The sequence below is a fragment of the Mirounga angustirostris genome, unplaced genomic scaffold (genome assembly GCF_029215605.1).
Source record: "Mirounga angustirostris isolate CCGP_5_RB_7025 unplaced genomic scaffold, mMirAng1.0.hap1 SCAF_14, whole genome shotgun sequence".
NCBI classification, from domain to species: domain Eukaryota; kingdom Metazoa; phylum Chordata; class Mammalia; order Carnivora; family Phocidae; genus Mirounga; species Mirounga angustirostris.
In genome coordinates, this window is record NW_026991722.1 from 27,562,656 (window position 1) to 27,574,890 (window position 12,235).

Genomic DNA, 12,235 nt, shown 5'->3' on the forward strand with positions numbered 1-12,235 from the left:
TGCATTTATCATAGCCAACAAACACCTATTAAAAGATAATAAAGTTATGCCTTTTTAAAATGTTTAGTTCTTGCAATCCTGACTCTAGTTTGGGCTTCTGTTAATCCCAGTACAAAAATCAATGTGGGTAACTGATTTTTCTATCGAGTAGCCACCATACTTCAATTGTATTATTTCACCACCCAACTAAGTGGCCTGCTTTTAAACAATGGCCAACTATTAATCATTACACAAAGCAGAAGCTATTTATGCAATGAATTCTAGACCAAGCTCATTTCGTCTTGGCAAAACGGTGTTAGACACCTGCACTTGTGAGATTGCCCATGAACCTTGGCATTAAGAAATTCTTTTTTTTTAAGATTTTATTTTTATTTTATTATTTGAGGGGGAGAGAGAGAGAGTGTAAGTGTGAACATGAGCTGGGGGAGGGGCAGAAGGACAAGCAGACTCTCGGGTGAGCTGGGCGCCCAACATGGGGCTCGATCCTAGGACTCTGGGATCATCACCTGAATCGAAGGCAGATGCTTAACCACCTGAGCCATCCAGGCTCCCCGGCATTAAGAAATTCTTAAATTGAAAACTGCTGGAGGTCAGGAACCAAAACTTAGTCTGTAGGGAGCTCAGCTGGACCCATAGTGAAACATGGAAAACGATTCGAATTTTAAGCAATTATGAAAAACTACCTTTTATTTTATAAATAATAGCTAATGATAGCTATCATTTATTTTCATATATCTTCCTCTTTAAATCTCATAACTGACAACATTGCTCAGTAAGCTCCTTCCTCAGCTCCAGTGACCCATTTGTAAAGCAGGACCAATTTATGAGAGGCATCAGGTTTCACCCCAGGCAACAGCAAGAGGCTCAGACACAATTGCTTTGAGTTTCTATAACTGAGTAGATCTGTTCCTACAGAGGCAGCATTGAATGAAAACATTCCAGTTTTTCCATCAACTACAGAAACAGTAAAGTGTATAGGTTATTTCAGGGTGAACAAATTCATGTTCTCGAAATTTCCGACATATATTTACTTATTTTAGAGGGTTTTAAATACACCATCAGCTCAGGGATTTTGGAGATACAGATGCCAAACCCGATACTACAACTGGTCAGACGTGATCTAGAACCTGCTTGGCCTGAGCTCCTTGCCGGGACTCCCAAAGCGGAAGACTGAGTTATTTCTGTCGGGAGTCCACAGCCCAGCATATAGAAGAAGGCTTATTGTGATTTGTCTTCCTAGTACCTGCGTGTTGGGATGGTTTGTCAGGGTACCGTGCCCGAGAGAGAGGGCTCCTCTCCCAGGGTAAGCAGACGGTGCTGTGGCAGACCCCGCCCACGAACCATTTATTCTGAACTACTGAACACTTCAAGAGCCCTTCAGATCCTGAAGACTTGCTCCAGAACTCAGGCAGGAGAACTGGTTATGAGAAACCAGTAACTTCAAGGTTGTAGTTCACCCTAGAATTTTATCACGTGTGATGATTTGCAGTTCTTTGGAGAACTTTTAAGAATTCTGATCAGGAAGGCAATGCAGCCGGGGACTTCTACTGATGCTCAGATTCCTCAAATCTAAGTCAGCCATTAAATTTAACTAAAAAGACAAGAAAATAAAGGGAAAAAGCTCTAAATAAGTAGCAACAGGGTAAGATTATAACCCCAGACTCCTTTTTCCTAGCTTTTCCACTGTTCTCAAAACTCAGTAGCTCAGTCTTACCCAAGTTGAGTGCCGTGTGACTTTCAGGACCAAGACTCCCATGCATCCCGCTGCCCCTCAGCAGAGCATGAGGACCCCACTTCCCGGGCTCTGTTCCGAAGAGACACACCTGAGCTTGGAGCGCAGGCGCCCACGTTCTCGGAGACAGAGGTTGCACCGAGGGAGCATACCTGATCCGGGGGCCCCTGTGCTGGGGCCATGCTGAGCCGGGCGAAGCCTCCAAGCGCAGCCTCCCCAGCCTTATCTCCACAGGGGTCCTTCCAAAGAGGACCACGAGGGGCATCACCAGCGTCGGTAACCAAAGACTGTCCATTCATCCTTCCTCTCTCTCCATACTTGACAAAGGGCAAAAAGACGTGAATCAGCAGGATGAGCACGCGGCATGCAGGATGGAGTGAGGCAGGAGTGCCCCCGGTGTGGTCCTGGGGAGCAGAGCTGTGGCCCCAGATGGAGACCTCCAACGGAGAAGGCAGGCTTCTCCATTGGCAAGGAGAGACAGTGAGCTGACTACAGACACAGAACGTTCATTTTACTTTGCTTAAATAAAAGGATAAAATGATAGCAAACCATCCTGCACAGAGACCAACGCACAGATTTTGTTTTGCTGCGTTTCTCTACCAGCGGGAGGTTGCCGATCTGAATCCTGTCCAGAGGGAGGGGTGGGCTTCAGGCTCTGACATGCTTCAGGCAACCCCCTGTTAGGACCAATACCAATGCAACAATTTCCCTCAGCCTTGTTCTTTACAAATAGGAGAAGAAGGCATGGGGTGGGCTCTATTTTCTGAAATAAGATAAAAGCCACACTCTTAATGCACAGCAAGAGCCCAGTCTGAGATCCTGCTGAATGGCATTTTTTCTTGTATCAGAATAAGAATTGTTAAATATTGGATATCACCTTGTTAATAAAAAATAATTCTTAGTTGAATTCAACAGGTGTGGCAACTTTTTGTAAGTTTTATTTAAAAAAAAAAAGGTCCACTGCATCCAAGGATATCATTCTTCTTTCAGAAGTTCCAGAAAAGTTGTGTGTATGTGGTATTTTTTTTGTCCCTCCTTTATTTAATTTTTACTTTCTTCTACTCGTTTGATTTGAAAAATCCACAATTGTGGGAAATACTATTGACATGTCTCAGAAAAAAAAGGTGTGTGTGTGTGTGTTTATCCATGGTTAAATTATCTGGCTAGTTAAGTACCAACAGAAGTGTCTGTGGGTTGTTGCATTATGTATTTTTGTTTGTTTGTTTGATAAAGAACAGCATTAAGAAAAACCAGTGGTAGGACTCTCATCTTATTTGCAGTTAAAAAAAAAAAAAGAAGAAGAAGAAGAAAGAAGAAAGAGACAAGCAGGGACTGTTATGTTCCCTCCGTGTAGGTGTTTACCCCTTTGGCCCCTGCATACCCCTCTTTCCCCCCGCCACCCAAATCACACACATCTAGGAGGACAATATCCTTGAGCTCACCATCATATTTTCTTAGAGCCCAGAGAGAAACATTTGAGAGCTAGGTGAGGTTGTAAAGAGCACACAATTTAAGCCTTCACTTTATAGAAGAGAAGACTCAGGTTCAGAGTGGGGACCATCCAAGTCTCCTCAGCAGAGTGAGCTTTATGCAATAGGGAAGCTATGGTGGTTCTTTGTCTTCTTGGAGCCAGGCACATTAATGCCACCTGAGATTCTATTCAAGCAAACAGTGAAGGAGCAGCTCCTGAGTGATGGGGTCTGCAGTGTGCGTCAGGGCTCAGTGACATAGCGCACACAGGCTGTCTTCATGGCTGGTTTGAAATAACCCTTGGGTGGGGGCGAACAACAACCAAGGGCCCCGTCACCCCCACTTTCACCTTATGCCCTAGCTGGAAGCAGGAACTCTTCTGACAAATAGACATGTACCTCAAAGTGAGCCTCATTCTTTTGTATCACTGACACATCCACAACAAACCTGTATGTGCTAAAGTGAACATCCCAGGAATATTCTAGAAGCTGTACCTGGTGAGCTTTCCAGCAGGAGTCAGAAAGCACCTTTCATAACCCAAATCACTCGTGAGATGAAGCAGTACTTATTCTAATGCGAGGCAATGTCAAGATTTCAATTCAACCAACATTCCCTATTTGATTACATGCAATAAAACTCAGCGTACATTAGAAATCTGTGCAGTTGGAGAGACCCGAAAGTCTTCAATTTTCTGTGGCTCAAGTATCACTTTAAAAAATAATACAAAGTTTTGGATACAGATATAGAGGAAAACATTTAAACGTTCATGCTCTATCATAAAGAGAATTTAAGCATTGACATTTATTTGGTACTTACGATAATCTTTATTTTGGGTGGGTTTTGGTTCCAAGCGGTAGGAGGGGCTTAATTTTCTTTAATCAGAAACAAAGACAGTGCTGTTGGGTATTCCTATCTCCTGATGAAAACACTTCTGTCCTCAGAAGGCACCACTCCTAGAAGCCTTGGGGTCTGAATTCCACACCAGAAAATGCAGCTGCAAAGAAGCTGCCAGGGGTGGACACCAGGTTCTCCCGGTGGGTAGCAAGCACACTCCCTTCAGCAAGACGGCACACTCAGGGCGGGGTGCAGAGCCATATTTGGAAAGGGCCATTCCCCAAACCCCGCTTTTTTGGAGTCATATTGATATGTCTCCAACTTCACTCAATTATTTCACAAACACAGTTTGAAACTCCTCTCCAGCACTGATGAACCCCGAGGCATTTGGCACATAAAGTGGACTCCTTGCTCGAACCCCTCTTGCACACGGAGCTCAGGTGCTGCTCCCACCCGGTTTCAGAGATCGTGAGCAAAGACATGGCTCGCAGGCTTCTAGGAAGAAGCCCACGGCTTTGGGAAATTGCTTTCCTGCCTCCCAGGACTCTGGCTTTGCTGCTTCTACTCAGTTGCAACCATCTGAGGCATATTTCTCCATTAAAAAAGAAGAACAATTAGGAGTAAGCAGACAAACTGGCAACAGTGGACAGTTGGAAATGAATAGAATTGAGGAGGGTACTCACGCTCCAGCTGGTTGCCCGGCGGCAGAAGGCACTGGCTGATAAAGCGCTGCTGGGCTCTCGTAAAAGGCAGGGTGCTTAGGAGCAGATAGTGCTGGGAGGAGGCACCTAACAGTTTTATACACAGAACCCAGCTCGGCATACCCGTGCCCTCGGCTTTCTCCTCCCACTTCAGGAGCTCCGGCCAAAGCATTGCTGAGGACCAGTCCCCTGTCCTGCACCTGCTGTCTGTCTGTCTGTCTCTCTTCCTCTCTCTGTCTCTCTCTGCTGATGTTTCTCTCCCTCTCCTTCTCCATCCCCCCCGTCCCCCCCCCCCCGTTCTTGATTTGGTGCCAGCAGCTTTGCCATCTTTCTACATTGTTCCAAGGTCTGTACCCAGGGACAATCCTGCAAATTCATCTTTACTTCCCCTCGTTGTTCTGGAAACTACTCTCACCCTGAAATATTTTGGAGAATATTTGTAACTAAAAAAGATCAACATAGTATCACTTAAAACTAAAAACTGAGGGTCAAGTTGCTACACAGTAGACTCGCAGAGCAAAGGGACTGCTCCCAGCGTGGAAATTTCTCAATTTCTCTTAGACTCCACACAGCTTCTGCCCAGACGTAAGAATCCAGCAAAGTCCTGAGGGGTGTGGTGTGAGGGTGGGGAGGGCAAGGGGAACACAGTTCATGTTCTGGAAACCCACCTGCCCTTTTTCCCAGTAAGGAGGAAACAAACATAAATGTTTCCCCGAAATGTCCTTCTTTCCAGGTGAAGATCCCAGGACAAACACTGCTGCCTTTGAATGGACGGGAGGCAAACATTCCACAGCAGAGTAATCTAAAATTCAAGTGAAAAATCCATTTCTTTCCCCATTCTTCTTAAAATTCAGTATTTGTGGCTTGCTCAGTGATGGCAGGAATCTAACTAACTCAGGTGCACTTCCTGGAGCGCAGAATTAAAGAAAAACAAAACAAAAATAAAAGCAAAAACCACACAACCCACAGAGAGCTGTGTAGATGTCATGGTCTTTTATCTGGACCTCCCGCCTCCTGGAATTGCTGATAGCTCTTGTCCGAGGTCCCCAAGGCAGCCACGACTCGCTGGCTCCCCCTACTGGACACCTACGAAACCACAGGGTCCCCTGTCTTAGCTCAGGCTGTGTGTGTCAGGGGCCTAGGAGGGAGGCCAGAGGTCGGGGTTCATGATTACAGTTCTGAACTTCAGGGAAATCTCCCTCCAACATTTTGTCCTGGTAAAATAAGGCGAAAATAAGCTCCTAGGTTACCCGGAAAGAGAAAAATGAATCACAAGAGGATAGTCAGAGGGCTTGGTAGGGGAATGAAAGGAACCATACCAGTTTCCAGGAGTTACTTAGGCAGATGGGCTACCATCCCGATACTATAGCAATAAGAATGATCATGATAAGAATGGCACGAGAGGTTGAGGGTTCCCTGTATGTGCCGAGCACTGTGCAAACCAATTTATTCCCGTCAGTCCTTCAACCATTGCAAAAGTCCTATGAGGGTAAATGCCATTATCCCTGTTTTGCAGATAAGGAAACTGAGGCTCACAGAGTTTAAATAACTTGTCCAAAGTCTAACACCAAAGTTTGTACATCGATGCCCTTCAGCACCGTCCAATATTTCCAGCTGCTGATCCTTGTTTGCCTTTCATCGACTCGCTGATTAACTTAATCAACTCGGCCGTCCACAGGTTGTTAGAGACCTCACCCTGAAGCCACCTCCACACGGCACCCATGCAGCCTCCTGCCTCAGTGGCCCTGGTCAGGATTGGGTCTCAAGTCTTCTTGGCAGAACGACCTCCTCCTCCATCCTAGTCTCCCCATCCTCTCTGCCAGTCCCTGCAAAGTCATCCCAGAGGGGCCGCTCACAAAATGCAGCCTTGCTAGGGGGTGTATTCGAGATTGTGCTGGCACATGGGCTTCTGAGTCAGGCGGACCTGAGCTTGAATCCTTACTTTGTCCGTTCCTAGATGTTTTCCCTTAGGTATGTGAGCTACCCTTTCCGAGACTCAGATTCCTCCCTGTAACGTGGGGTAACTTTCCTTCTTTTATACGGATGTGATGAGGTTTGGCAAGGGTACGTGTAAAGCTCTGCGGCTGACCCATGGAGGTGTCATCATCCTGACGCCTGCCCGTCTCACTCAGGGTTGGGTGGTCCTTGAACATCCTCGAAGGGATCCCTCCTCCCAGCTTGGATAGGGGAAAAATCCTCCGGGCCGCCACATCAGAGGAGATGTAGTTACGAGCATGGAGACGACTGCTGAGCAAGAACTCTGGACCAGGTAGGTGGCTGACAAGGCTCCCCAAGATTTTGTGCTGCGAGGTTCTGCTGTCAGCCAGTCCCTGTGGCTTTGTAGAGGATCCCCTGAGCCGGAGAGCAGAGGGGCAATTGGACACCCAATGGGTGCATACATGAGTTCGCAGGTGTTTTTAAACCCTTGTTGATAATTTAATGACCTTTTTCTCAGTTTTTGCTATCACTTATGGCATATCTTTTGCCGAGTGTTTTGGCCCTGATGTTGTTTTCCTCCCCCCCACCCCAAATCTCCCCCCAGCACTTACCCTCGTGTGTGCCCCTGTCCTCTGCAGGCTCTCTGAGCTCATCTGCCAGCCCTCCGCCTGGCGCGACCACAACTGAACGTGTGCAGAGCCCCCAGAAAGTTCTCTCTCTCCCCCTCCCTATCCACTCTGGCCACATGCTCACACTGAGCTTCTAGTCCTCCACTTTCCCAGCAGACTACTGTCCAGGCCGCACTCCGGGGAACTGACAGCAATTTAGGTCCCTGTTCCCCACTAGACAGGCGACTGTACCCCCTGGCCCCACCACAGCTCTGCTATCAGATTTATTTATTTATTTATTTTTAAAATGTTTTATTTATTTATTCATGAGAGTCAGAGAGAGAGAGAGAGAGAGAGAGAGAGGCAGAGGCAGAGGGAGAAGCAGGCTCCCCGCAGAGCAGGGAGCCCGACGCGGGGCTCGATCCCAGGACCCGGGGATCATGACCTGAGCCGAAGGCAGACGCTTAACCATCTGATCTGCTATCGGCTTTTATTAAAAACACATTTTATGCCACACCATCCCACCTGGGTTAGAAGATACTAGACGATAAGGTCAGGATCTAATAGTTGTCTTTATTCACAACAGATCTCTTTCCAGAACGGCTTTGAGGAACTTCATAAAATACATGTAAGAGGAGATAAGAGCTAGTTGAAGAAAACAGTGAAGAAGGAGAGCCAAGTGATGGGTAATGTCATGATTTCAGTATTTTTTTCCCCTACGGCTTGCATTTGTAAGTGTTTCTAAATTGTTGTTTCACTCAGAAGCTCTTCCAGCACCAGTTCATTTGGACTGCTGCTCGCTCAGTTTATCTAGGGGCAGTTTACCTTACACGTAACGTGCACCACGAGCGCAACGGAGCGCCCACACTCAGCAAGTGTGCAGCGAGGACTGCCCCGAGTGTCGCCTGCATCCCGAGCCAGGGCTTCTAAATGGAAGAGAGCACGGGGGAGAAACTCGTTCTCATTCTTGCCTTCCTCTCTTCCTGTCCCCCACAAAGAGTGGCCAAGATGGGGAGTCCAGGACACACCGTCCCTCTGCAGTGTGCTCTGAGCCCGCAGTGTTTTCGTGTGGTAAACAGTCAGACAAAAGGCCCCAGAGGAGAGTCCAAACTCCCACTGACCCTGGACGGCTCTTGGGGGCACCCTTTGTGGTAGGCGCTCCTTGGATGTAGAGCCACGAGGCCAGTTGGCACATGGCGCGGGTCTGCCCTGCCAGGGGAGCTGCGGGTTGGATGGTGGCAGGAGCCCGGGAGGCGCCTACATTTCTAGCTCTCGAGCGCAGTCATGCGATTATTCAGCTCCATTTAATAGCTGGTTGTTCCTCTTGCACACAAGGGCGAGAGAATCTCCAGCGCCCCCCTCCCCATGACTTCTATCAGACGTCTTCTTTCCATGCATCACCTGATTTCCAGCCTGTTTTTTTTTTTTTTTTTTTTTTTTTTAAGATTTATTTATTTATTTTAGGGGCTCCTGGGTGGCTCAAGATGGTTAAGTGTCTGCCTTCAGCTCAGATCGTGATCTCAGGGTCCTGGGATCGAGCCCCATGTTGGGCTCCCTGCTCAGCGGAGAGTCTGCTTTTCCCTCTCCCTCTGCTTGTGCTCTCTCTCTCTCTCAAAATGAATAAACAAAATCTTAAAAAAAAAAAAAAGGATTTATTTATTTATTTTAGAGAGAGAGAGTGCACGCACAAGCAGAGGGAAGGGCAGAGGGAAAGGAAGAGAGAATCTGAAGCAGATTCGGCACTCAGCATGGAGCCTGGCTGTGTGTGTGTGTGTTGTGGGGGTGGGGGGCTCAATCTCATGAACCTGAGATCATGACCTGAGCCGAAACCAAGAGTCGGTTGCTTAACCGACTGTGCCACCCAGGTGTCCCCCTTCTTTCCAGTTTTTAACTTAAACTCAGGTCAGGTTAAGGTCCATCATGTAGGTCTCTGGTCTCCACAGCCAGTGCCTAAGGATGTGCAGGTTGTGCACTGCACAAATGCACTATGTCTAAAGTGGTACCATTAACATCCTAGACATTTATGTATTTATTGCAACAAAACTCTTGCAGATGACACTAAAATGTCTTGAGGAAAGGGATGTCCGGATGCCTTTGCATAAGGGGCCATATTGGCTAGTGATGGTCCTGCTGGTGTTTTGTTTCTTCAGTATTAAAAAAAAATTCCCATTGAGAGACAATAGGGAAGGGGTTAGGGGGAGACTCTTTTCAATCTCTTCAGAGTAGACTGAGGAAGGGATTGAAGTGTTGGGGAAAATGAATGTCGGGGAGTGGCATGACCCTGTTTCTCTCTTGAAAGTAATTTAGAACTCATTCAGTTGCTTCCTCATCATTAAAGGCTTAGTGATATTGGCTCCAAGCTTGGGGAGTTGAGCTTTATTTCATAGTTGGGCTGGAAAAAGAAGGTGGGATGGCTTGACACCACCATTGCCAATGGGGAAGTCCTTTCCCCTTTCAGCCAGATTATTTATTTTCTCCCAGCCTGGATCAAGGAACATCTTTGAATAGAGGGCTAATATTCGGTTATGTCATGCAGCTTGTGCGGGTTGGGATGTGCTGATAGGAGTGAAGTCAGAGTTGATTCCTGAATAGGTTGGTTCGCTCTCTACCACCCAAATGCATGACATACTGGATACCCGCCAGCTATACCTGGTGTCAGCCGAGGTCACAGAGTGGACCAGGGGAGCATGGGTGGTTATAGAATAGTCCTTCCTCTTTGTAGAGGAACATCTAAGACATGGCTCAGGCAATGTCATCTTTGAAGACGAGGGGCTGTGGGTTCATAATTAAACCCACACAAGATATTGAAGATGAATGAGTTCAACACTGTTGAGTGAGGGAAGAAAATCCAGTAAGAAATTTAAACACCCTGACAAGGGATGAGCAAAGCAATATCCCCATGTGGACTCTTAATCCATCACCCAGAGTTTTGGCTCCTCCTGACTCATGTTTTTGCAGAATCTGGGGTTTACAGAATCTCAGAGAGGGAGTCAACTGCCATGTAAGACTGACCACCATTTCTCAATAGCTTTTCACCCCCAATATTTTAAAGGGAGAAACTAGCTTTAAATTAATATCTATTACAGCCTTGGAAGGAGAAAAAAGTTACCCGAAGGCAGCTTTATATTAGGTGAAATCCTTCCTCCTATCATTGTCTCTACCCTCAACCCCAGTGTGAGTCCCATTTTTCTGCTCAACTTGCACTCCAGATTTCCTTGTCCAGGGGACCCACCCATCCTCCTTGTTCCATCCATTCACTCATCTATCCATCATCTAACATACACTGGGATGACTCAGAGATGAATAAGATGTTCTAATTTCAAGGACTTCAGTGTGGTGAGTTTTTCTCTTTCAGAATCTTCTCTCAGCTCCTAAATGCATAGTGCCTCTAGCGTTGGCTGATATTTTCTACTCTTTTCTTACATATTTTTCCCTGGCAATCCCCTCCCTCCCATACCTGTCCCATCCTCCTTCACCCTACTACATTGTTTTGTGTTTAGCTGGTTTCTTGGGCCGAGTCCTGGAGTAGGAATTGAGAGGTACTGGTTCCGATGAGATTGGACTTCATCCATCAGCTACTCAATTGCCTGTTTATTAGAAGGGAAGCTGGACTAACTCTGACTCCCAGTCTTGCCTGCACATTGGAATTACGGGGCGGCGGGGGCGGGGGGACAGGGCTTACAAAATACTGATAGTGGAGAGTCTGATGTAATCAGCTTGAGGTGTGGGAGCTTTAAAAGTCCTCTTGCTGGGCACCTGGGTGGCTCAGATGGTTAAGCGTCTGCCTTCGGCTCAGGTCATGATCCCAGGGTCTTGGGATCGAGTCCCGCATCGGGCTCCCTCCTCGGCAGGGAGCCTGCTTCTCCCTCTCCTACTCCCCCTGCTTGCGCTTTCTCTCTCTGTCAAATAAAAAAAAAAAAAATCTTTAATAAAAAAAAAATAAAAAAAATAAAAGTCCTCTTGCTGATTCTAACACACCAGCAAGGCTGAGAACCGCGGGACAAATCTAACGTTATTTCCTTACCCTCCAAAACAAGGACGTGTGTCATAGTGAGATCTGCTGGATTTTGGAGTTTGACAGACAAGGATTCAAGTTCCAGCAGCGATCCCACCCTGGGGAAGATTGCTTCACCTTTCCAGACCTTAATTCCATTATGAAATGAATGGAGATCAATAACACCTCCCTTGCCAAATCCAAAGATTGACAAGATCACGGCCCATGATAGGCATTCAGGCAAAGGAGATCTTTGACACTATTCCTATCTAAAACAGTTCCTACCTCTGACTTCCTTCTTTCTGCCAATCTTTGCCTCAGTTCTGAGGCTTAACAAATGCTTGCCCAGTGGGTAATGGGTGGTAGAGCTGACGCTCTGCACTTAGGAAAGCTAGGGGAGGGTTTCATTTCATTCACTCTTGTTCATGTTCTCAAGTCTTTACGGTGTCTGCAAACCAGCAGCCTCGACACCCGTGGGACCTTTTTCAGAAAGGAAGCCCCACGCAGACTTTGGGGGTCAGAATCTGCATTTTAACCAGATCCCCAGGATTTGCATGCATATTAAAGTTTTGGAAGCAGCTTCTCAAGCATCCCTGTCCTTGAGACTTGGTGGAAAGGGATGGATGCAAACCTCCAGAGTGGCAACAGTTTACAAATTCCAATGTCTTGGTTGGAGACTCCATGGAGAGCCCGAGTGAGTCACTGTGGCGTTCCAGGGGGCAGCATGGAGCGCGCTGTCACATGCTGGGCCACGCTGGTGGCAGGCTGCGTGCCAGGAGAAGCCTCATCATCCCATTAGACTCCAGCGGGCCCCTCCGGCCGGCCCCACCCTCTGCCTGGTGCTGATTATTTCACACAGCCTTGCCGAGTGCCTTCCAGCCCTCAGCCACCATGACAGATTATCACCGGTCACGAGAGGGGGATGCTTGCGTGCCCAGGGGCAGGTTCCTCCTGCCCG

The 12,235-nt window shown here is 47.3% G+C and overlaps 1 protein-coding gene across 8 annotated transcripts in view; it reads right to left on the reverse strand.

Moving 5' to 3' along the window:
- SLC14A1 (solute carrier family 14 member 1 (Kidd blood group)) overlaps positions 1–4,953 on the reverse strand; it is a 31,774-nt gene extending 26,821 nt beyond the window's left edge. For 2 of the 8 annotated variants that reach the window (XR_006792956.3, XR_010407195.1), the window contains exon 1: positions 1,885–3,978. Coding sequence is in view for 4 of the 8 variants with exons in the window: in XM_045886791.3 (XP_045742747.1) it covers positions 1,885–2,031 (147 nt within the window). In the remaining 4 variants the exon portion in view is untranslated. Of the gene's footprint in view, positions 1–1,884; positions 3,979–4,018; positions 4,607–4,719 lie in introns of those variants that run through there. The other 6 variants (XM_045886791.3, XM_064577659.1, XM_045886792.3 and 3 more) reach the window with 6 other exon arrangements.
- Positions 4,954–12,235: the final 7,282 nt, after the last annotated feature.